The sequence below is a fragment of the Trichoplusia ni genome, chromosome 3 (genome assembly GCF_003590095.1).
Source record: "Trichoplusia ni isolate ovarian cell line Hi5 chromosome 3, tn1, whole genome shotgun sequence".
In the NCBI taxonomy this organism is placed as follows: domain Eukaryota; kingdom Metazoa; phylum Arthropoda; class Insecta; order Lepidoptera; family Noctuidae; genus Trichoplusia; species Trichoplusia ni.
Window position 1 is genome coordinate 16,961,638 of NC_039480.1, and position 25,688 is coordinate 16,987,325.

The 25,688-nt window shown below is 39.6% G+C and overlaps 2 protein-coding genes across 4 annotated transcripts in view; one reads left to right on the forward strand and one right to left on the reverse strand.

Moving 5' to 3' along the window:
• On the reverse strand, positions 1 to 24,435 carry LOC113508730. Its single transcript, XM_026891814.1, has 23 exons — positions 23,790 to 24,435; positions 22,114 to 22,267; positions 18,277 to 18,348; positions 16,679 to 16,897; positions 16,398 to 16,503; positions 14,504 to 14,650; positions 14,045 to 14,203; positions 13,537 to 13,676; positions 12,810 to 13,077; positions 10,917 to 11,170; positions 10,140 to 10,263; positions 9,618 to 9,738; positions 8,856 to 9,096; positions 8,399 to 8,520; positions 7,883 to 8,036; positions 7,093 to 7,249; positions 6,625 to 6,771; positions 6,293 to 6,424; positions 5,854 to 6,010; positions 5,537 to 5,681; positions 4,933 to 5,024; positions 4,703 to 4,838; positions 1 to 4,336 (listed from the first exon to the last, which is right to left on the reverse strand). Exons 1-23 carry the CDS (start codon positions 23,974 to 23,976, stop codon positions 4,213 to 4,215), a joined length of 3,558 nt encoding a protein of 1,185 aa, XP_026747615.1. The 5' UTR covers positions 23,977 to 24,435; the 3' UTR covers positions 1 to 4,212.
• LOC113492194 (diphthine methyltransferase) overlaps positions 23,172 to 25,688 on the forward strand; it is a 10,247-nt gene continuing 7,730 nt past the window's right edge. The window contains exons 1-2 of one of the 3 annotated variants that reach the window (XM_026869548.1): positions 24,507 to 24,786; positions 24,971 to 25,164. In XM_026869548.1, coding sequence (XP_026725349.1) covers positions 24,977 to 25,164 — 188 coding nt within the window. In that variant the 5' untranslated portion in view covers positions 24,507 to 24,786; positions 24,971 to 24,976. Of the gene's footprint in view, positions 23,434 to 24,490; positions 24,787 to 24,970; positions 25,165 to 25,688 lie in introns of those variants that run through there. The other 2 variants (XM_026869547.1, XM_026869546.1) reach the window with 2 other exon arrangements.

The following is a 25,688-nucleotide window of genomic DNA, read 5'->3' on the forward strand; positions in this document are numbered from 1 at the left end:
ATTGTATTTGAAAAAAAAAAAGAATTGAAAGTTGCATTTAATGGCAATAGACATTTTCTTTAGTTCGAAATTAATTAAACAGATAATTATATGTTTGAAAATAGTGTAAAAAAATTAGATATAATGATTTAGATAATTACTTTATGGTTTTAATTCTGAAAAATGAAATATATTTCAGAACTAATAAACACACAAGTTCTTGATAAATGTTTTAAAAAATCTTGATGTGTAAAGATATATAATAAGTTGGGTATGTAGGGTGGATAATTACAAAGGACGGATGTGATGTCAAGTCAAAAATAGCTGCCAAATAGTTATTAGACGGAAAAACAAACATTACAAACTTCTTAATTAGTTTCTAAATAAAAATGTGGGTTTAATTTACTTAATTGATATGGCAGCGGAAGAATGATTACGATGACATGTAAGGACTTACGTTACAATAACATCATGATACTACTTAAAATACTGGACGCGCTGCTCAAAAGAAACGTTTTGTTCGTAATGGATACTTAAAAGAGGTGACCCGGTCATAAAATTGTATCTATGAAACACATTCAACCTTTTTAAACTCACTTTACAAGTATATTTTGAGGTAGTGTACGTTGTACCTGGGTCTGACAGACAGTGCCTGCACATAGCAGAGGCAGCGTCGGCACCTCAAGCAAGCAATACGCATCATACTCAGAATAGCGCGTCTAGTTAACGTACGTATTTCGTTGTATTGTGCATAATAACAAAACGAGATACATCCTATGTCGTATATTTAACTTAGAATATGAGCAAATGCCGCTACGTTGACCGAACAACAGGCAACACTAACCTTACCCTACGTTAAACGATTTAGCAAATTATTTTATATTTTAACACGGTGTATAATAGGCCCGATATTATATTAAAATAATTTCTTTACGCGTTAATCGTATTTTATAATCTAGTTGTTTTAGAATCTAGAAGAGAGCTTCAACCTACTCATAATAGGTACTATAATACAATAAGATTTTAATTGTAATTAATAGAGGCATCAAGCATTATTTACACTAACACCATGAATAAAAGGCTCTTTGGTTGAAACAATCAGATCTCTGGCACATAAAAGAAAAAAGTCCTTACAACAAAAGTGGGACAAAAATAATACATAACTTACTTGTGGTAAAAATACATACTGTTCTTACTGGTTACAGAAAAATATTTTACGAAGAAATTTTATTATACAGGTTGTCACTTTTTTAAACGACATCCAAATAGCGAGTAAATTTTAACCTGATGTACCACTGATGTACTACTACAGATTATAAAAGCGCTTCAGCTGTTCAGTAGGTGTGTTTAGACCTTTCTGTAAGAATTGAACAATTTATTGGACATCGTCATTTGCGGTTCTTATTCTGAAAGCGAAACACATCCCGTCTCTTGCCACCTACGACGGTTAAATCAGTCCTTTTTTATACTAAAACATTTTTTCCTGGCGAAATTACGCAATTGCACAAAATAAAGATAATTTCATTAATTAGTATAAATTAACACTTTGTAAGAAATAAGGAATTATGTATACTCTAAAATAAAGTTTATGATTTTTGCACTTTATGTCTGTCGCTTGAACGTGTTTCGATTTTGCAAACGTTCACAGCAATAAGACGTACATATATATTTATTTCATTAAATATGACCTAACCTAAATAAAGCTTACGCCCCGTCCAACTTGGATATTTAACATTATTGAGAACAAGCCACTAGACGTAGGTTTTGAATTTATATTCAAAATATACTTTTAGCTGAACTTTATGTGCAACCTGGTGGCCGAGTTTAAACAGCCCGACGGCTGACGTGGCTTTAAACACCATTCAACAATTTTCAGGTTTGTATTTTATGTTGTTTTCCTTCACGACGAAGCTACAGTCATAGTCTTAAAGCAAAATGACAATAGTATAAACGATCCGATAAATAAAGGAAGAATAAATTGTAACTCCTTCGGCTGGGAAAGTGCCCGCAAGGCTGGCGCCATTGCCATGTTCATTGGCAATTGTAATCCACTGTACGAGGGTCTCTTGTTTTGTATGTATTTGTTTTTTATTAGTCCATAGCTAAAGTATGTTTAGCTCGAGACGTGTTTTCTCGAGAAGCAATAAATGCAACGAAAATATTTAACCGATGACGAGATAAGATGAATATTTCATGCAGTTTTCCGGTAATAATCAAATTGATTTTATCCTAATAACAGTATCCAAGTTAAATGACACAGATGTTTTATACTATATATAAAACTTAAGAGGTAATAGATTTGAATATTACTAATAAGGATACGAAATACGAATTACACATGGGATTAAAGCACTTTGTACACGAGGCAAAATACTCTCACTGACAACACTTGCATACGTACAAGCCTCTATGATTGTATGGTGGTACGATGCAACAGTTAACTTACGCGTATTTATAGGGATTGCCCGACTAGTTTCGGACCCAACCGGAGTCCTTAATCATGAGCTGACAAGGCAGGGTCGCGAGTCGAACTCGAGTCAGTAATTATTAGCAGTGATTGCCTCATGTAATGGCTTCATTTGTCGATAAGGATTTAGGGTCTAATATAGGGAGCTCGTTTTACCGACTGAGCCATTACTCATTCTAGACATATCTTAACGTTTACACGAATTTCCAAGATTTTGTGCGCTCATTTGGCTCAGTCTTACTACAAATGCTTATAATTGACTCTTTGTATTCCGACCGATATTATTGCTATTTTGTTATAACTATTTGGTGTAAAACATTGGGTAAACAAATGAGGAATACTTAAATACGATGTTTTTCAATGTTAATTATTTCTACCGTAAATTAGAGCTGCCTTTTTTTCGTAATTTATACCTTAAGCTTCTATAAATAAGTTTCATATTTGCTACATTGTTATTCATTTGTCATTTGATACGTTTCGTTTTGTTCAATGTTTATAACACGAATACCGGATATCTTTTGTTTTTGTTCGACGTAATGATTTTGCTTCAAATATATTATTTAAATTTTAAATATATTTTGCGGTATATTTTATTTACAATATATATTATTATTGGAACACTAAGTTTCGTGCTACGTCCGTCTAGTCTAGGCACTATAAGTCGTATTTTACAAATGCGTCGAGTTCAAACAGCGTGGCGTTACAGATACAGCATTTACACTGCAGAAAGTTTTAATAATATTTCTATTCATAGCGGCTACTTTAAAATGGTAAAATTGTTTAATATTTCATTTCTATGCCAATAAAAATATCTCCACTCATTAACGCTTGCATCAAGCTCAAGTCAAACGATTTGACATAAGAGAACAGAAGAAAGTACAAAAAAAAGATACATTGTCATGAAAACCTAAATTGTAAATACAATATATTCTATTTTGGCAAGCAATAAGCCAAAGAAATTTCATAATTTAACTATAAAAGAAATACGTTTATCAATAGAATTGATCAAAATGATCCCACTTGAGATTCAATACAAAAAATAACCCAATAATCTCATTAAGGTTATAACCGCGAGATCTTTCGATTTTCATTCAAAGTTTATATCTAAAGTCATAATATACGAATAATGGGTTTTTGTGACCTGCCGAATACTAGTTAAATGACCAATTTATTTAAAAGTAAGATGAAAATATGATGAGTTTTTACCAAACGTTACTAAAGGCTATATTGGTACTGCAGAGGTGCCGAACATTTTGCTCACACCAAATTTTTAGTGCCGCGTAAGACTTGAAGGGAAACTTTTAAAGGTAGTCACTAACGAACGATACGCAGCCAATGTTACGGGTCAAAGCGAGTGTGTATGCAGTCGATCGATTCGTATTCCAAGTATAGACTTCTCAAATACTCGCTTTGTAGCTTAACATTACGACGAATATTGCCGATCAGTACTCTAACCCCCCTCCCCCACCGCCGCTCCACTTAAATACCGTGAGCGGTGATAAGCACGGACATGTACACATAAAATTCGTGTACGTTATGTCAATGACGCCTTACTCCCTGCTCTCCTTTGCTTGAATATCGCATGCCGTGAAAAGCATGCACATGTACACATGAAAGTCGTGTCGTTATGTCAATGACGCCTTACGCCCCCCCCCCCCCCACACTTCGCTTAAATCCGCGAGCGGTGATTAGCACAGAGTATATAGCCAATAGGTGTGTTCTAGTAAGGTATCGGAGTGTAGTGACATGTGCAGGCAGGTCCCCGCTCAGACGGAGGTCCCGTGCGCGCGCTCGGTGTCGAGCGTGACGTCCTCGGGGCTGGCGAGGTCCGCGCGCAGCCGCACGCCGCGGCCCGTCAGCGTCCAGCGACACGCCGCGCCGCCCGTTACCCTGCACATATGAAACACTAGTAGGGAAATGTTTCTTGTTTTACACTTGATGTTGGGCTACCAACTGCATTAAGTACGAAAAAAGAGAAAAAGGAAAAAAGACTTAAAACTTAAAAAAAAAATGAATGAATATCTATCGTACCGTTGTCCTACAGCGTGTCAATAGACTAAACTCCCCAGAATTGGTAGTCACTTGGTCATTCACAGTTCGCCCGGCGATAGCGGGAATATTGATTCAATGAGATATCATACAATATTTTCAATTAATTTTTTAGTAAGTAATTTTTTATTCATGTGAGAATGCATTTGCACAGACAAGAGAAAATATCTGCACAGTGCACAGACAACGTAACATAAATTATGGTACCTGCACAACGAGTCCTCTGGCGTCGGTGTAGGTAGCGGCGCGATGTCGGCGGGCGCATCATCATCGTCAGGGGACCCATCACTGGCTGAGCTCGAGCCAGCGGAACTGCCGCCGCCACGGTACCGCTCTACTTCATCTATACAATAAGTATAATTTATTTAAATTTATAGCAAAATAATGATAGAATCGTTGATTTTTTGTGATAGTTAATTTTGAAATAAAGACGTTACCTCGTTTGTCATCGCAGTCAGGAGCGTCCTCTAAACTTCTCAGTATTTCGGCGCAAAGCTCTGAATCTAACGGCACTGGGTTGTCAGATTCTCTGCAAAGCAACATAAATTTTATTTTAAACGTGTAGCTTGTATAAAATAACATGGCCCAGTTTCCATTCTTTGAATTGTCATGCCTAAATGACCCCTGACCGATGATTGTCGTTGGCCTTAGGTTACATAAAATTTTTAGTTTGTAGAGAATAGCAGTGATAACATAATGGCTTAGAGATAGACAACATTGATTTTAGTCGTTTATGTCATCATCTCCTCACTTTGTCCAGTTATGACGACTCCCTGTATGTTTCAGACTTCAGACGCGGTTCTGTGTGCACGTCCGAGGAGACACACCGTTTTAACCGGTAAGAGTCCGGCACTAACTCCGCCTGGTATGTTTCCCCAGGTGAAGTTAGTCCCTGCGGATTTCCATCGTTAAAAACTGTTGTTGTATTGCTGGGAAAAGATTTCAGTGTGTGTGTGTGTGTATGTATGTGCGTGCGCGTGTGTGTGTGTGTGTGTGTGTGTGTGTGTGTGTGTGTGTGTGTGTTGGGGTGTCCGTCCTCACCGGTTGTGCAGCACGAGCGCGACGGCGGCGGGGTGCGGCACGGGCGGGTTGTGCGGCGCGCGCGGGCTGAAGGCCGCCGCCTCCAGCGCGGGCGGGGGCGCGCGCGGGAGCGCGCTGCCGCCCCACTCACACCACACGCCCATCGCTGGGGAGGGGAGGGACACGGTTATTGATGTATGATGTTGTTGATATCAAGTAGTCCATGTCATTTGCCACGAATGTGAGATTTGCCACTACTGTCAAACAGCCGTAGCTGTAAGTGTGTATTTCTATCACATTTATGTCAAGTATCGCTAGTATATGCAGTGTATAGTTACGCGCGGCGGCCCCCCAGTCGTCCCGCTCGGCCAGCACGTCTGGCGGCGCGGTGTGTCGGCCGCAGCGCGCCGCCCACGCGCGTTCCGCCTCACCGCGCTCCAGCGGCAGGCGCGCCTCGTCCGCCTCCAGCGCCACCAGCACCTCCGCGTCGAACACCTGACAAAACGTATTACAATTGTTAAGCCATATTAAAGAAAAAAGACACCCCCCCCAGTAAAGTCTATGCATTGTAGTTAGAACTACAATGCATAGACTTTACTTACCTGAAATCAAAAAAAATAAGGCAAGTATTTTTGGAAACCTTTTTGTCCAAAAGGGTGGTATGGTATCATAAATAAAGAAAAGAAAACTGCAAGCCCAGGCGAGCGCGTGCCAGTCGGGCGCGTCGAGCCCGCGCGCGGCCCACCAGTCGTGCGCCAGCCTATGTACATGACGTACCTCGACGAGCGTGTTGGCGGCGAGCGCGTGCCAGTCGGGCGCGTCGAGCCCGCGCGCGGCCCACCAGTCGTCAGCGCGCGCCGCTGCGCCGAACGCGCGCGCCAGCTCCTGCGCGCACGCCTGCACGGCGCGCTGGGGACCACAACATCGTAAAGGTTATTTACTGGGTCAGTAGTCGTCAAATTACGATTTTACCTAACATGTTAAAACTCTATTAATAATTTTGATGAAAAATGGTGACATGCAATAAATTGGAACTTAACTTTTTTTAAACGTCGTAACTTTTAACTCGACACATCTTGCTTACACAACTACAGCGTTATTGAGCTCACCCTCAAGTCCTGTGACGTCATCCTGACGCGCGCCCGGGCCGCGTCACTGAGTCCCAGTGCGAGCTCCCGCCGCCGCGCGCTCGCCTTCTCCCTCAGCGACGCAGTTAGAGAGTTACATTCCTTCTCTAACTGCTTGTAAGACCCCGTCTATTGAAAACATAGGTTCATAAGAAATACAGTAGGTATACTTTATTTTTAAAGGGAGACTTCTAGATGACGTTTTGAACCGAGAAAGTTGAGTTATAATTGTAACGTTTTTAAAGTGTCTCAAAACGGACTATAAAGGACGCCTGTGTGAAGTTATGAATTAGAACTTGCAAAAAGTGTGAAAAAGATTGCAACCATCGTAAGCTAGATTAAAAAATATCGAACTTAACATTTTATTTTTCACATTCCTGGTGCCAAATCTCATGATAGGTATAACATGTATACATTAAACATTTGTTTTCTTTATCCAAATGATGTTACCTTAGCTATTTGCACAGAGAAGGGTCCGAAGCATGCCTGCACGAAGTGTTCGTAGTCCCTGAGCGGGCGCTCTATGGCGTGCTCGACCTCCGACACCCACGTCGCCAGCGCGTCCAGCTCGGCGCGCGCGCATACTGCCGCCAACGCTTGCCCGCTCCTGGATGAAGGACCATCTTTGTCATAACGAGTCGTTACTGGTAGTCAGAAGCTTGAATAGTCTGACAACCAGTCTAACCAAGGGGTGTCGTGTTGCCCAGGTAACTGGGTTGAGGAGGTCAGATAGGCAGTCTCCTTGTAAAACACTGGTACTTAGCTGAATCCGGTTAGACTGGAAACCGCCCCAAACGTAGTTGGGAAAAGGCTAGGCCGATGATCTATAATAAATAAATGCGGACAACATCACATACATTGTTCTGAACCCAGAGTAAGTTGCTAAAGCACTTGTGTTATGGAATTCAGATACAACGAAGGTACCACAAACACCCAGACCCGAGACAATGTAGAAATGTGCATTTTTACATTGGCCCCACCGGGGTTCGAACCCGGGACCTCAGAGATAGCGACAGCTTGAAACCGGTACGTATGCCATTCGACCACGGAGGTCGTCGATCTGCCTCTAAATAGCCTTATTTTACTCAAATTTAGACGAAGATCGTTAAAAAATTTCAACATAATTGTTTGACGATTATCAACTTTAAGATATTCGTGATGCCTTGACTGTAGCAGTGAACATTTTCATAAAATAACGAGGGATTCACAAAACATTGAAATGATGTAAGTATGCACGCACGTGATCTGGTAGTATGTCTTGGTGTGCAGGCCGGGCCCGCGCACGCGGCGGCAGAAGGCGGAGTCGTGCGCGGGCACGCGCGCGCCCCGCGCCAGCACGCCGCGCCACGCCGCGCGCTCCCACACGCCGCGCAGCCCCCACCACGCCGCGCCGCCTGACCGCACCACACACACGAGATTATTTCGTTAGTTTCGATCCCCGAGTAGGACAAGCTTTTGTGCGATCCACGAATGCTTGTTCTGACTCTGGGTGTCATTGTGCATGTATATTTGTATGTTTGTTAAACTCCGTCGGTTGTACATGTTTACTTTGGTAATCTGTGTCAGCTCGACTTTTAATTGACTGTCCATTTTCAGGTCAAATAATGATTTAGTTTGATATTAATAATTATCGAAATTTATTTTCACAACCATATTTTTACAGATTTTTTTATATAAAATCGTCTAAATCACATATAATCAAATAATAATCTTATCCACAGAACACTAAAAACCTACTAACTACTACACTACTCACCGACTAACAGCAACAGCGCGCCCAATGGACATAATACTACCGCCACTATAAGCGCCGCCAGTGGCTGTATTATACCCAAAACGCCGATCCGCCATATCAACACTTCCAACAACACGAACCACCTAATATAAATCATGACTTACTTTAAGTACTTGACTAACTCATAGTGAAGATCATAGGCGGTAAATCAGAACAAAAATTAAAAAAATATTGCGTTGATATTTGAAACAATATCTGCCTGGCGAAAGGGTCTATCAACATTTTGAGTGGAAAAATAAATATTTTGTTTAAATTAATAAAAGCATAACGACAGTTTTAACGTCTTTCTTCTCAAAATCGGTTCATAAGAAAAAAAGGGAAAGTCAAACTGATTACTTCCAATAATGACCTATATATAACACTTGTCATTAGACCTTAATTAGACTGTTTTAACTAAATTAAGTAGTCCAAATCTTACCTATTCAGTTTATCCGGGTCAGGACAATCCACATCATAGACCAGCGCGTTAGTGGCGTGCAGAGCTAGAGCGAGCGGCGGCAGCCAGAGCGGCACGGCCAGCGCGAGCAGCCCGCACACGGTACACGCGGCCAACGCCACGATCGGGAACCCCAGCAGAAGGCCCGCGGAACCCAACCCGCCCACTATGCCGTAGTTCCAGATGCGGTTCGCTTGTCGGCTCAGGCCCTTCCCTAGTAAACCTGCGAAAAAGATATGATTTTCCGTAATTACTTATAAATATACTAGAGATCGCTCGCGAGTTCTCCCGCGTGGGATATCGCTGTAAAGCATAACCTTTTTTTTATTCGAGTAAAAATAACCCTATGTTACTTCTATTGTCTCCAAGAATCCGTGCACAAAGTTCGATGATGATCGGTTTAGTATTCTTAGCGTGAAAGCGTAACAAACAATTGTATTATTAGTAGGTAATGTAGGGATTATTGTGAAGATCGTCGGAATTGTTTATTTTCTTTGGTAAATAAAACATTACTATTATTATAGTTTTGGAAAATGAATGAAATTTTATTTAAAATTTCCAGAGAAAGCATATTAACTAAGTTGTAGGAAGTAAAAACTATGGAAAAAAAATACGTGACCAATTCCATGGGTACTACATATTAGCAGCTTACGTTCGGTATTGCTCACTTAACTAATAAAACGATAATAATTTTTCATTCACCATTATCAGATTTCACATAATAATATATTACTAGTACATTACCTGTATCGGGTTCAGTTTCGAACCGCGTGCGTTCCTTAGACACGTGCCGCCACAGCATCAACAGCCGCGACCACATCGTCTGGGTCTCGCTGCTACGCTTCGGAAATAGTGTCCCGTTCACCTAAATATACATAAATAATCAAACAGCTGTTGTATACACATAAAGGAAACAATAGTCTTAAGCTCTTAGGGTCCACTGCTGGGCACGGCCTCTTCCCGTAATGGGAAGCGAGCATTAATCACAACGCCTGCTCACTGCGGCGATACCCTAATATTACTTTTTTCACCATTTGTGGTAAAATAAATCATATTCACTCTACCTGCGTTGGAATCAAACCTGCATCTCATGCATAAATCCGCAAAGCCACCACTGAATTCGAAATCAGTGACTGATGTCGGGATATAATCTATATTAAAGCTTAGCGTTTCTACCCGGTTGCACTGGCCGTGATCGTAAACAGTCCACTTGCGACCGCGGTCTCTATGTTTATTCCGTTTGACGTCATTAAATTGTGAACATACCTGTGACAGCTCGTAGTCAGGCACAAAAGGCTTGATGCACAAGAGAGTGCGCAGAGACACCACCGAACACCAGGGCACCAACACGCCCAGCACGTACATTATGTTCCAACACCAACACCACGTCCTGTGTGAACAAACACAAATTGAAGACTATTTTGTCAGGGCGACATCGATTTAGGAAGGTAGCGGTCGAAAATCAAGGACTTATTAGTATAATCATTTAATTTATTAATCATTCGGCCGGCCAAAACGTCATGAACTACACATTTTCTTTTTATTTACGTTCGCAGTAAGGTATTGAATCCTTCTGTTGCAGGGAGCTTGAAAAATAATTCAAATCACGTGCACAAAGACACCCAGACTCTGGCAAAGTATTCATGGATCACAAAAACGCTTGTCCTATACGAAAACGCTAATGATTTTAATCTACGCCGAGGGTATGGTGTGGGGATATGTCGGATTTTCTCCGACTAAAAACATCCTAACCCCCCCTTGAACTGCCCGAGGCGGAGTCACGGGATCACTCCGCACACGTTCTGCGCGACTCTGGATGTCGGTCACAGTGTGTATTGCGTGGCTAGGATGAGCAGTACGGCTGAACTGATTTTGCTTATTTTAGTCTTGAAATATTCGTGGAAGTCCAGGGAAGGTTGGAACGGTGAGAAAATATGGAAACAAAAACAATTTTCGTCTGAATTGTTATCATCGATTGTAGGTACGTAGTTCGTAGTTAAATATATAAATTGAGGTCGCATCGTCGGTAACGGAAGCATGGACCTGTGCGCCAGGTTGAGCAGCCGCCAGGCGGGCCAGCGCGTGGTGGTGGTGCGCTGCGTGTCGCGCTGCAGCAGGAACACGGGCTGCGACGGGTCGGAGCGCGGCGTCACGATGGACGTGGCGCGCGCCGACAGCACCGTGGCCACGCGCTCGCGCCGCCCGCGGAAGTGCCGCTCCACCTGCCAGCGCGACGCGCGCCACGTGCGCCGCGCCCACGTGAACGCGCGCGTCGGCGACACCGCGGCGCGCAGCTCCTGCGCACACATGTAACTTGTGCATTGTGCAATACAGTTACAATTCAAGGTTACTTGTGTTTTTTTATTGAATTTTGATTTTTCAGTAAGGTAACGGTGACCGCTGACGTCAGTTTGACTCGCGATCCCGCCGCGTCAGCTCATGATTAAGGACTCCGATTGAGTCCGAAACTAATCGAACACACCCGATAAATATGCAAGAGTGAACCGTTACATCAATTAATAATGAATCAGTCTCACGATAGTTAGTAGCGCGATTAGGTACGTTTGCTGCTACAACCAGGATTTCGCAATATTTTGAACTTTTGTGTTTACTTAAATTAGATAAAGATATATGTATATAAATCGATCTCAGTGGCGTGCACTTGGAGAGGCCTATGTCCAGCAGTGGACTTCGATAGGCTGATGATGATGATGATGATGATGATATGTATAGGTTCCATTTATGTGAATAAACGAAATCAATTAGTTTTGTTAATTTTTTGTAAATAAATATCAACTAGATAGGAAATCTATATATATAAAAGAAAGTCGTGTTAGTTACACCACTTATAACTCAAGAACGGCAGAACAGATTTAGCTGAAAATTGGTAGGGAGGTAGCTTAGAGCCAGGAGACGGACATAGGATACTTTAATTCCCTTTTTTATCCCGTTCGACAGCGTTCCCGTGTGACTTGACATGAAACGTCAGTCACTATAAAACGTGGTATAACAAAACGCAAATGACAGCTATGTAATGACGTATGGATGACAATTTGATATTTGTAAGAAATCAATATTAAAACTACTTCTATCTCTATATATATATATAAGAAAGTCGTGTTTGTTACAACACTTATAACTCGAGAACGGCTGGACCGATTGCCATGGTTTTTGATTTGTTGGATTTGTTTCCGTCCCGAAAACAGAATATATCTTAAAAACAATGAAAACTCGATATGTGTAATGAATACTTTCATTTCAATAAATGCTGATTTGTTTATTACATGTAAAACTTTTGTTGTCCATAGGGTGATACCAGGAGATCAGATAGTAGTATTTCATGAGGGTTGTAGCTGGGGAGCACGAGGGCGGTACCAGGAGAGCACGTAGCCGTAGTTGATTAGGGTGATACCAGGAGATCAGATAGTAGTATTTCATGACCTTAGAGTAGGTAGCTGTCATGAAGGGATTACCAGTAGAGCATTGAGGGTTATAGCTGGGTAGCAGGTACTGTACGCGTGAGAGTAGGCTGGGACCTTAGAGTAGGTAGCAGTCATGAGGGGATTACCAGTAGAGCAGGTAGCAGTAATACATGAAGGTGGTACCATTAAATCGGGGAATGGTAGTCAAAATCAAAAATAAACTAGATATCTATTGGCAGCACCCATGAGTTTGGCTCTAAGTTGCAGTAGATGTATATGAAGGTGGTTGCGATCTTGCTGAAGGGACGCGATTAGCATAAAAAACTAATTCAATTGGCAATATTAGTAAATCATGTGTTTCTTATTTACAACCTATATACAACTTAAAATGATTACTTAAAAATAATCAGCAATATTATCATCGACTCTAAGGCGGTACGAAGTCCGCCGGGAAAGCTAGTGTAAGTATATAACCTTTGTTAACACTAACAAATTGGACAATGGAAAACTTTACCTTCATAAGTAGCGGTTCTCTGTCCCTCAAGAAGGCAAGATCTCTGAGTAAGAAGTATCGATGTTGATGCAGCTTGTGGGCTTGCATCGCTGCAGCCGCGTCCTCCATAGGCGTCCAACGCAGCTCGTTCTGTAGGCGCAGCGCTGCAGCCGCTAACTTCTCTTTACGCCAAGCCTCTGCCCGGGACAGGATAGGATGTGTCGCGCATATTCTAGCTTCGGCAGTCGCTAAGCTTGCTTCTAGTTTTCTGCGGACGCCTTCTTCAGCTCTAGAGACAAAAAATAAAATTAATAGATTTAAAAAATCTAAAAACCCATGTTTTTAAATGTCCTAAAATAAGAACTCGATGTAGAATAAGAAGTCACTTCAATCAAAATTTTATCAAAATCGGTCCAGCCAGTGTCATCGGACTTGAAGCTACGCTGAAATTTTAGCCTTCTAGCTTATCAGGAAGTACCACAAAATTGAGTTACAAAAATCCAACCGGAACGACAAACAAAAAAACAAGAAAAACGTGGAAAAAAATATTATCTTCCTGATAACAGAGTGAGTTATTTGGTCACACTATTCGGGCGATTTGTTTTTCAAGCACAGCATTTTTTTTTCAAAAGCCTGTACTTCAGTTGGAGGTAACATATTTGGAACAAGTTGGACAAAATATTGAAACATGACTTTTTATTTGACATTGTAATTTGAAAGAATTTGCCTAAGTTGCTGAAGCTCTTACCTAGTGACAATGGCGGAGGCCCTGAGCTGCGCGGCCAGCAGGCCGGGCACGTCGGGCCCCAGCGCGGCCAGCGGCTCGCTCGCCAGCACCGCCTGGCACACGCGCGACACGTACTCACGCATGGCCGCCTCGCGCACCTCCTGATATATTACAATATTTAATTGGTATATTGTGAAATTAAGGCAGTTTCATTATCCCAATTAGTGGAAAGTCGCTGATGTTTCTGGTAATGATGTGTATGATAATCGAAGAAGCTATTTGGGCATGTTTTTGATGTCACGTGAATCCTTATTTACGACACAATTGAGTTTAACCAAGTAAAGTTCGATTGCAGTTTAATTACAGTCGGCGTGCTATCAGACTGTGCTAGAGCGTAAGTCATGAATTAGTATTTTCTGATATTACACTTTTTAGACTATGTAGCAGAGCTTAAGTACAATACGAAAGTGTCTCAAGAAAACAGCCTATTCTTGTACTGCTTGTTTACTCAACGTATTTAGCACGATACCTCTTCGATATCCTTCATGGGCATCTTCTGGCTGGCGAGCTGAGCCGCGCGTCGCTCCCTGAAGTGCAGGAACCAGCCGCGCGACTCACGCTCCAGTAGCGACTGCAGCGTAGACGCCGCGCGACGAACTAGCTCGCGACGGTATAGGCGGAGATCCACCTACAGTAAAATTAATAGTTATTTCATATTTTAGTGCTGGTTTTTATTGATTATTGAATCATAGATAAATACCAAGTCAAGTGCTGTATCTGTGAGTACAATAAACAGCAAACACTAATTCTTTTTGTTTCGATGATAGATTTAAAACAATCATTAAGCACAAAAACTGTCTTAAAGTTCACCTCCCAGTACAATAACGGGACCTTATTTGGCGGTGGTGAAACAGGCCCTAAGTCATCAATCAAACCAATATTAATTGATTTCCTTTAGTTCAAGTTATACTATGGTATATAACAGTACCTGTGTACGTTGCGGTGTGGTATACAGGCAGGGTACGGGCGGCGGCGGGCGCGGCGGCTCGCGCGCGTCCGTCTTCTCTGCGGCCGCGCGACGCATCGCCCGCGTCACCCACGCCGCGAGCGCTGCTATGTCTTCCTGGTGCTCCGGCTGGGGAAATGAACACATATTGTGTTTTTTATAAGCTGGCGAGCCCACTGCTGAGTCAGCTCGTGATAAAGGACCTCCATTGGGTCTGAAACTAGTCGGGGTATACCGATAAATACGGGTGAAATCGTTACATGCTAAACAAATATTGAATAAATACATTACGTTGTATCGTTAAGAAGACGGTTTTTCTCGGCGTTACAGTTGATGCAAAATTAAAATGGACGGCGCATATTGCATACCTAGCAAATAAACTCAGCTCTGCGGCTTATGCGGTTAGAAAAGTTAGGCAGATTACTGACGTGGACACAGCTCGTCTTGTTTATTTTAGCTATTTCCACAGCGTTATGTCCTATGGCATACTTTTGTGGGGTAGGGCAGCAGATATCGAATCGATATTCGTCTTACAAAAGCGAGCTGTCAGATCCATTTACCAACTAGGCTCTAGAGTTTCTCTTAGGGAGCGGTTTAAAGAGATAGGCATTTTAACGGTAGCATTCCAATTTATTTTAGATAATATACTACTGATACGAAAAAACCTTCACTTATACTCCAAAAATAGTGATATTCATAGTATAAATACACGAAATAAACATAAGTTAATTGGTACATCGCACCGGTTACACAGGGTACATAATTCATTTGTGGGACTTGGTGTTCGCCTCTACAATAAACTGCCTCTCACTTTATTGGAATTGCCTTTTAACTCATTTAAAACAACGGTTAAAGATAAACTGTGCAAGAAGGCTTACTATACAATCAATGATTATTTAAATGATAAAAATAGTTGGTCGCCGTGATTTGCACAGGACGGTTTAGTGTGGATTAATGTTTGACGTGTATTTGTGTAATTTGATAGACATACTCTATGTGTGTAACATTGTGTTACCTATTTTGTTTTATTTTTAGTATAATTATACGCATGCACGTATATATTATTTATTATAAATTTTGACATGTATAATTTATTAATTATAAAATTGAATGACGTAGCAATTTATGCCGCCTCCGTGTTTAGGGCTATGCCAGGTAAATCAACGTTTGGGGTATTTCTTTCAGTCTTATTTTATTTTATTAGCCGGCAGCAGATACGTCATGCTCCCTAAGTCGTCACTGCCTGCGGTGGCGTCTTGGGTCGGGTCACCTCCTTCCCTCTAATATGGCGAGGGAGGTGATGGCTGACCCTTGCGTCATACTCGTGAACGGGTGCTGCTTGCGGTGGCTGGTCGGTCTGCTGACCTTGGCCTTAGTACTTAAAGTTTAATTTCGTATAGGTTTATATACAGCGACCTCAAACTTTTGTTTGTTTGGCATGGCACCTGCACACTTATTTTTGTTATTGTTCTGTACAATTATAATATTTTTTGTAAACGGAATGACAGCGTGCTGCTGGGGAGTTTGTTGCGCCGTTTCTTCTCTCACAGCAAAAGCACTTAGGAAGCGGTGAAGGGTGGGCGAAACTGGGTGCTGTCCAATGTAAATGACCTTCAAAAAGTGCTACTTAGTAGCCTAATTTGAGTAAATGAATTTTGATTGATTGATTGATTTGAGACGATAACAAAAAATAATTTGGTTGCCTTTGCGAAAGCTAAACGGCACACTTATTAAACTGCAACAGTGTGTACACGGAAGACCCCCTGAAACTCCTAACGTTTTAATTTTTTCTGATGGCTACCAAACTTTTTGATGTTTCCAGTAAACAGAGACAACTAAGTACGTTTGGTCGACAAGAGAAAAACTGTTTACGTACCTTACAAATTAGTTCAGCTACTAGGTAACGAGACCTTTCTTCTCTGATTTTCTTGTCAAGGTCGCGCGCTTCTAGGGATGACATTCCGAATGCCAAATCCAGTAGTCTAAAATATTTTATGAAAAAAATTATCTCAAATTAACAGAAACATAGAGCATGTAGTACTTAACGATTAAAAACTTTAAATTATTTTTAATAACGACTAAAACTTCAAATGTTACAGTCGACAAACAATCCAATCCATTTCAAAGTCCAGACAGTTGTCCATCAAAACGACATACCTATGCAGCCCCTGCAGCAAGGACTTGGCTCCAGCGATGACTGAAAGCAGCTCGTCGCGCAGCAGGCGGTCCCTCGCCACGACCACGATGAGCGCGAGCGCGCGCGCGACGTGCCGGTAGAGTTCCTCACGCGCGCGCGCCCGTCCCCGCTGCAGCCAGCCCGCGACGCGCCACACGTGGGTCTGCCCGGGGAAGTGACGGGAGGGGACTTCGAACTCCCTGTATGAAGTATTAATATATCAATTTTTAGAAAGTTATCATTGATAAGGGTATGGTTGCTATGTTGGATACGTAATTATTCCGATTTATTTTAGTGGAAAAAGGTTTTGTCGAAGAGTTTATTTGGTCGAAGTATTTAATCAAAATTATTACAATAAGTAAAGGATTATTAGATAAGCTTTTTGTAATATTTATGTAGATAATAAGTCCGTCTTTACACTGCAGAGACAAAAATAGCGTAAAAGAACTGAAATTTCATTTACATTAATGAAATAAAAAAGGGCATACAAAGTATAACAACCTAAATTCTGTAACCTATAAATATTACTACTACATTGACTATGGTTTCAAAACCATACATTCAACAATCACGATTTCAATTCTCCATTGTCATATTTGTAAGAAATAATCGTATGCACGCGACAAAACCTTTTTAAATCGCGTCGCGAAATGACGTCACAGAATTGATTTTTAAGTAGACGTATTGTATAGCGCTGCGCCGAACAGACAATAGAAAAGAGGCTACGTTTAAAAAGGTTCCATCACCTATTGAAGTTACTGCATATTTAAAAGAATAATTTACAGAAGTAATTTACCTAAAGTCTATTTCAAAGAGATCTTATTTACAACACATTTACAAAGATTTATTACTCGCTTAGCTTCTTGAACAAGAATCACAATAGACGCTTTGCAGAAAATATACTTGGTCAGCTATAATTTTTCTAATCTAAAAACTAAATCGTTAACTAAATGTACGGTAAAATAAATCATGGAAATACTGCACAGATAAACAATGCATTTCTAATGGTCATGCTATGATAGGGACAACAACACTGGCTCCAATGTCCTTATTCATAAGCCGAGGTATTTAAATATAAAGCTCGAAAGCCCTAACAAAGCGTGAATGGGAAAGGATAAAGCCCGCAGCACTTGCGCGGGAATTAATTACATTACGCAACAGATTAAAAATCTACTGGCAAAGCGCTGAAATACAGGACCGCACTCTAAAAATTAAATGTTATATTCTTATTTTGCTATTGGGGGTACGAATACAAACTCATTTTAAATTACATATTTGGGTAACAATGTATACTATACATATTAAAATAAAAAGTATACAATAAACATAAGATATAACAACAACAATAATAACTCGCTAAAAATACTAATAATAAGAGGGAACACAAATCAGTAAAATATAATAAGATTCACAAATGTAAATGTAATGTGATTATTATAAAATTCGAAATGGCTGAATGGGGAAGGTGATATTTATATAAAATCTCATTAAAAACTGCACATTGGAGCCAACGTTAAAAATAATAATAACACACGTAAATGTAACATACATATACATAATATAATATAGGGCCACATACCCCCATTCACGTATCGATTCCAATTGCTTAGCGTTTAACTTCCTCGGCTTAAAAACTTTGTCCTTGTGCAAGCTTCATGAGAAAAAAATCAGCTATATTGACCATTACACATAAAATGCGAACATGACACTATGTCCTAGTGATTCTAAAACTTTACGTCATCTACACGACGCTAAGGGTATGACAATACTTAGATCTAAAAGCGTATTTTGATTTAACGCATTTTATATACGTCGACTTATCTTAACTGGAACACGACTGTGATCGGTAATTACGAGACTAAAATTACCAGCGAATAAGTGATGTATTTACGCAAATAAAATCAGCCAGTATAACATAACAAGCTTAAATTTTATTGAAGAACCTTCTTATGGACGAATAGCGTCGACCTAACCAAATATTTATTGGGGCGTGAAAACACCCGAACATCCCTATTTATAAAAATCTTCGCTTCGCAAGAAATATATTATATTATCCTCTCATATTTGAAATCAAAGTGAATTAGGTTTACCGGTATAAACAAAACCTTTTAATATTCCCCAAATGCTACTGAATTACAGTGTAATATAGGTCAAAAGTTTCTTATAATTCCCGTAACGAATTGGCAGACCCGACCGCGCATGGAATCGGCTCTCAGCTACCAATGTACCTGCCAATTACGTAGATTAAGGCCAAATAACAATGTCCATTTTACGCACTGCAGTAGTGGGACATAAAAATATAAATAGGGCGACCCAAGTCCAGTACTGTGTATGGTTGTATTAACTTTACGAGTTTCGTCTGGGCGGTAAATATTTGTAAAATTGCTTCGACTCGAGCCTAGGACAGACTTACTTAATTACTTTATCAGACGGTGAAAGTTTTCTTGCACAAACTGAGATGGGATGTCTGGGTTCTATGTAACTGTACAAGTTTTAGTTCTATATGGGACTTGGAATTCAAATTTAATGTAAATTATAGCTATCACTTAAAATATCTGTACGCTTGGATACCACAAGGGTTCGCCCGGCAGAGGGTGTCAATTTCAATGCTTGCCGACTGAAACGAGTCTGGTTATAACGAGGGCGAGTTAATTACCATTTATAGGTTTTTAAATTGTTATAGGCCTTTTACAAATTTCGTTGTATAAACCCCTGATGTATATACAGGGTGACTTACCAAGTAAGAAGTGTTATTATAATTATGACCTGACTAAACTGTATATTTTACGTAATTTTCTTTCCAGAGTTTTCCTCTCTGCCATGTCTAGAAAAGTTTGCAATTCTACGTGTAAATATAAGTATGACACGACACCGGCTAGTCCAGTTCGTGTAGAGTTACATGGATATAATTAACTGTATTAATTGAATAGGCGTCCTGACAATGCGGAGGTGTTGTGTGTCTAGTTCAGTGTTCCACACGTAACGTAGTGCACATTACATGTTTGTAAGGTTGTCGTTAATTGCAGTTCGAGTAAACACTTTTTGATCCTCCTATTGAACGTAACTTTTTTTTTTGTTTACCTTTACTGGTATTTCAGCCGTCACGTATTAAACTATACTCCTTCGTTAAGCTCAACTTAGATCAGAAGCCATAGATTGAACTCGTCTTGAAATTTTCTTTCTTTGTAACACATAAGAATTGTGTGAAAATATATGACTCATTTTAAAATAAAATGTTGCCTGTTATATTTTGTCAAATAAATCACTACTACGTAGTAAAACTGACATGCTTGCGTGTAATAAAGCTGTAGCCGTGTAACGAACTGTTCACTTACGCTCTTAACTGCACGACACGAGAGAAATTCTCGTTTGGACAACGTTTTTATATAGATCAGTAAAAATAGAGTCCGTTGTACGTTAATTACGCTACCAATTCACATCTGGACACACACACAATGTGCGAGTATTTGAACATATTAAAGAACTAAAAATAGCATGTGTTTTTGTTAAAACACATGAGTTACATTTGGTTAAGCGCCGATGTGAAACAAAAGAAAGTGCAGCGATCACAGTGCCGTGGGACACAATTGTACAAGTCGGGCCGAGCGCACTGCACCGGACTTAAACGTTTGAGTGAAAATATTAATTGAGCTTGATGAATAAAGGGCATGAAGAGATCCCCTGCAAGCTGCTTAACGACAGCGAAAACAGTTAGTTAACGTCAATTATGAACGTTACAGAACGAAGTTAACGTTTTCATTAGGAAAAGGTAATCAAAAATAAGAGCTTTATAACATTACGGCTTTAATAGACGTAATAAAATTTTAAGCTCTGTATTTTAATTTACAAAAAATACTTCCTAACTACAGTCTATTCACAAGTGATTGTTCCGTAGTATTAATTATTTTTAGTATCTAAACTTTTAAACACTTTCGGTGTGGTCCGTGACACACGTATACTAATGAACGTTTAATTACGCCGGTGCTACTATTAACTTGGGCCGATGTGTACATATATCCGGCTGGAGTAAAAAGCATATCAACTGCTTTCAATTTCAATCATGTCTTACTCAACTGGGCTTGACTCACCAGCGACGTATTGACGAAGATTGCAGAATACGCAAAGAGGATAATTGTACTTGCTGAAACCTTTTTTAAATCTAGCTTATTGTCCGTAAAGTATTTATAAAGCCATAATTATGCATTTCTTCAAGGTTAACTATGATTGAACAAATGTGACTGACCAAACTGACCTCAACATCGAACTGTTTTAATTGAGCTCGTTAGAGTTATTGAGGTGCATTTTTGACGTGTATCAACGAAACAGTTTTTCTCATTCATAGAAATATTTCAGCCGTCGTTATCATATCATGATTTTTGACTACTGGCATGGATCGAGTATGTAACCGGTTGCTCAGACTTGGGCCTCCAAAAACACATTTTATTAAAAAAAAAGATGCTCTGTTTCAGGTACCCAATACTTTCCAGAAAATCTAAGGCTATGTCTAGGTGATGTCTGTGTATATTACACCTATATTATTATAAGTAGCAGACCTAGTGAACGGGTTGCGCTTCGCAAACGAGTTATTTGTTGTACCATTGTTATATATGCAAGTTGTGTTGACGTGTATTTGAATGCCACTGTTATAATGTGTTACTCATATACGAATGCGTCAAGAAAATTATATTTGAAGAGATTTTCTAATAAGAGTTTAGATCACTGTACAAATATATGCAAAAATCTTGAGCTTTAGCCAAAAGCAGAAACCTATGTTTGGGTCCTACCTAAACCTAAACATTGGTCTATAGTTTATTAATCGGTTGAGTATTGTTATAATATTAAGATTTTTAGTATGCAATGTGTAGAACCGAATACCGCTAAATCCTGTGCCTATTTATCTCTTTCTCTTTCGAAGCCAGACGGCTACTACGCACTGCGCAGGGCGTAGCAACGTCTCACCTTCGTAACTGCAAGACTGTTTTTGCGATATTATGATAAACGTACTTTTACATAATAGAGCTCGTGGCTAAGCTATAACTACATAAGTGAATCGATCACAGGTTAAGCTCGCTTGACGCGGTTGGTCGTCCTTATATGGGTGACCATCTTTGTCATAACGAGTTCCTCCGTGTTTCGAAAGGCACATCAAATTTTGGGTCAGTATTTTGGTAACAGCCTACTGTTATTCATACATCGTTGACAGGTAGTCAGAAGCTTGAAAAGTCTGACAACCAGTCTCGTGTTGCCCAGGTAACTGGGTTGAGAAGGTCAGATTCTGCAGTCGCTCCTTGTAAAACACTGGTACTTAGCTGAATCCGGCAAGACTGGACCGAACCCAACATAGTTGGGAAATGGCTAGGCCGATGATGATAATAAGTAAAGCACTAAGCTCGCACTAGCTTATTCCACAGCTTACCCCTTCTCCCTGATGGCGTGCAGTTGCTTCGCGGAGAGGGGGTGCGGCTCCACCCCCGCGTCCAGCGCCGCCGCGTCGAGCTCGTCGCATGGCGGCGGGACGATGATGTCTGATGGCCGGTTGCCGTGACCCGTGAATCGGGATGGAGGTAGCACTGTGGATGGATTATGTCTTTAGAGGATATACTTTTAGGTGCGGTAAAAGGTCATAATTTCGACTTCTAGAGTGATTCAGGGTATTTATCAGGCTTAAATATTGGTGGAATTTATACCTAAAAAAATAGTTTTTCTTAGCCCTGGATGTCCTGGAACATGTAACTTGATAGTAATTAGTCTGATTGTATCTTTAAATTATAACATGACCAAATGTTTTTGATAAATCAAAAAATTAAGGTATTTATCTCAATACACTTTCTTAAGCACATCTTACATATATTTTTTTTTCAGTAAAAAACAGTTTACATTGATATTTTATCCCTTTTAGAGTTTTTACCACTAACACATTGATCATTTAATAGGCACCTAAATAAAAATACCAATCAAAATATTTTCAAGTATACAAATTCACAAATTGTTATGATAATATGACATTGTTTACTGTTTCTATATTAGTATTGTAATCACTGCATTGATATATTGTGACAGTAGTTTGTAAACAGTGACTATGAACTACAAAAATGTTTCACAAAGTGACTCTGACATAGAGTAGTTTACTATAAAAACAATTTGCTTTGTAGGCACTGTAGTAAATGATTCATGGAAAGTATGGCAACTTTAATATATTTTAGTATGTCAGTTAACATACTTAATTCAAAAATCACATTAATGTACGGTTTCTTTAAATAATAATAAAATTTATTTTAATAAAAAAATATTATTGTTTAATGTATTTTATCTCAAATCTGTTCCAAAGCACTGATCAAGCTATCAAAAATCTTTTTCTGGTCAACTAAGTTATTTATTCCTGATAAAATATATGATACGGTCAAAATAAATAAAAAATTAAGCATATTTCAGGTTTTCAATGTTTCTTCACATTTATCTACAAGAACAACAATGGGCATTACTAATAGCAGACAATAAATAGCAGCTAATAATAGGAACAAGAGACAAAAAGGTCAGTTTAATTCAACCTTTTTGGTAGGTTCTACAATGCTACAACAATAGAATTTATACTCTAAGTGTTAGTCATTAAGGACTATATTAATGCAGAAATCTAACAGATTGATAGAGAAGATAACTACAGTAATGAGAATTCCTACACAACAATTAACATTTTTGTAGTGAGGAGAAAATGTTGCTTACAACAAGCTAGATAATGGTATGTGAACACTTTCATACTAAACATTCTGTTTCTAAAATAGTTGTGTAGCCATATAATTAAGCAAATATGGCCTACATACTGAAATATTTTAGTCTTAAAATTCAATGTTTCATACATTTTTTACTATTATTTTTGGTTTCAATGCATTCTTATTAGGTTATTAATATAAGTATTTATAAGGCACTGGTAAAAAGAAATGTACTTCCTAAAACAAAGGAGGCAGAACAGACTAGTTGATGTAAAAAACTTGTAAAGCAGTTTGTCTGATTTATGTTACATATTATTCAACTTTAAAAAGTAGCATCAACAAAAACAACAGCGACTAGAACAATAAACACAAAAACAGTTCTCACCAATAGGGAAAGTCTTCCAGTGATAGAGGAAGTCCTCAGCCACTTGCTTGATGTTGTTGACGAGTTGCTCGACTTCCGGCGGCGCGCCGACCAGCTGCACGTCGAAGTGCAGCGGCTCGCGCTCCGGGGGCGGCGCCTCCAGCACCAGCGAGTTCGGCCGCGAGGCCCGCTCGCCTTCCCCAGACATTCTCAGAACTCCATCGACATCAACTCGACACACAATTCCCGTCTCTCTAATCGCATAATGATCGCAGTGGGCGGAGAAATCACTTAACACCGACCTCTTATTGTTTTATTATTTACATTTATTTAATCAATTTAAAATAATACATCATTGATAACGCAAACTTCCTAAACCTAAATTACATCTAAAACTATTCCTCATGGAATTCGATGCTATACTTATATTTTGTTTTGGTCACTTAAAAATAGGTTTTCGTAGACTAAATTAAATTGCCAAGAAAGAAAACCAATCCCAGCCTACGAGACCGATTGACAATCTGAAGTCCTGTTACAATTTACGAAACAATGACAGGCGGACAACCAACGCTAGGAAAGAAGTTCAATAGGATGTAGATAATGTTTCAAGTAAATTGGAACGTATACTGCGGCAAAATGCAACATAAAAAGGATTTCAGACTTTAGGCTTAAAATATTTTGAATGCTTATTATTTAAATATGTCATTGATCATTATTAATAAATTAATATAATAAACTTTCAAAATAGTACCATTTTAAAAGTTTCCTGGGCTGAATGTCTCGGTGTCTATGCCTCGCAACATCTCAATAAAAAAGATTAATTATTGTCAATGTGGTAATTTGTGGACTTGTTTGTTATTTACAATAAAATCGTAAAATACGGGTTTTAGTTACGAAAGTCGTTTGCATTTATAGAAATATAATACATTCCAGCATAGTTTACTACGACCACTATAAGTGTGATACTTACGCTAAGCGACATTGGTTTTCTTGAAGAACCCGAAGGCGAACGGATTAGGTATGTCCTACATAACACATAATTTATTGTAGAATTTATCACTTATCACAAGCGGTTGTGAGTTCGGTCCGTGTTTTTGCTCGTGAAAATGTATAGTCGATAGTTTTTAGATCGGTAAGTTTCGTTTTGTTAGTGTATATTGTCGGTTTCCTTTGTTTTGCTAATATCGCACAAACTCTTTCAGTGAGCGATGGAAGCAATGGACATTCAGGCCGTAGAATCCAAGTTGAGTGACGTCACTGTGACGGCCATACCTATGAGTGGGAAGAATATTCACAAAGACTTGAATCACGGAAATAACAGCCAGGCTACTATATCGACCGTGCCGGCGACGTCCCCTTCCTCTGGGGGAAAAGACAAGGATAATGGAATGTCGAAGTATGCGCAACTGCTAGCCGTCATTGAGGAGATGGGTAAGGAGGTTCGACCAAGCTACTCTGGCAGCCGCAGCTCAGCAGAACGTCTCAAGCGTGGCATTATCCATGCTAGAATCCTCGTGAGGGAATGTCTCATTGAAACTGAGAGGTCTGCACGACAGTAACTAGCTGATGGAGAAGTTGTCACAGTCAATTTATAGTGTACCTCAAGTCATGGCAGAGCATGATGTAAAGAACAGGATTGTATAACTGCATGCATGTTTGTTATTGTTCATTATTTAATGATAGAACTCGGTACCTGCACAGTAACTATTTATTATTATAAATAGTATAAGTAATGTTCTATAAAGATTTTAATGTTATGATATTATAAAAAAGTATCATGTCTTTCTATACTTGCTGGGTAAGTCAATCATATACTTGGTTCTATCATAACAATGCTACAATAAATCTCAAATGATGGCCATAAAGATGTCACATCAAATCAGTGTAACAATGCCCAATTTAGTTGGTTATAAATTAATA

Bases quoted from the DNA above. Each gene is read 5' to 3' on its own strand.
- LOC113508730 (XM_026891814.1), bottom strand. From the start codon at position 23,976: ATGTCTGGGGAAGGCGAGCGGGCCTCGCGGCCGAACTCGCTGGTGCTG. The intron at 22,268-23,789 runs GTGAGAACTGTT...ATCCATCCACAG, and splicing joins CTGGAAGACTTTCCCTATTG to TGCTACCTCCATCCCGATTC. The intron at 14,204-14,503 runs GTACTGTTATAT...ATTTTACTGTAG, and splicing joins CCACACCGCAACGTACACAG to GTGGATCTCCGCCTATACCG.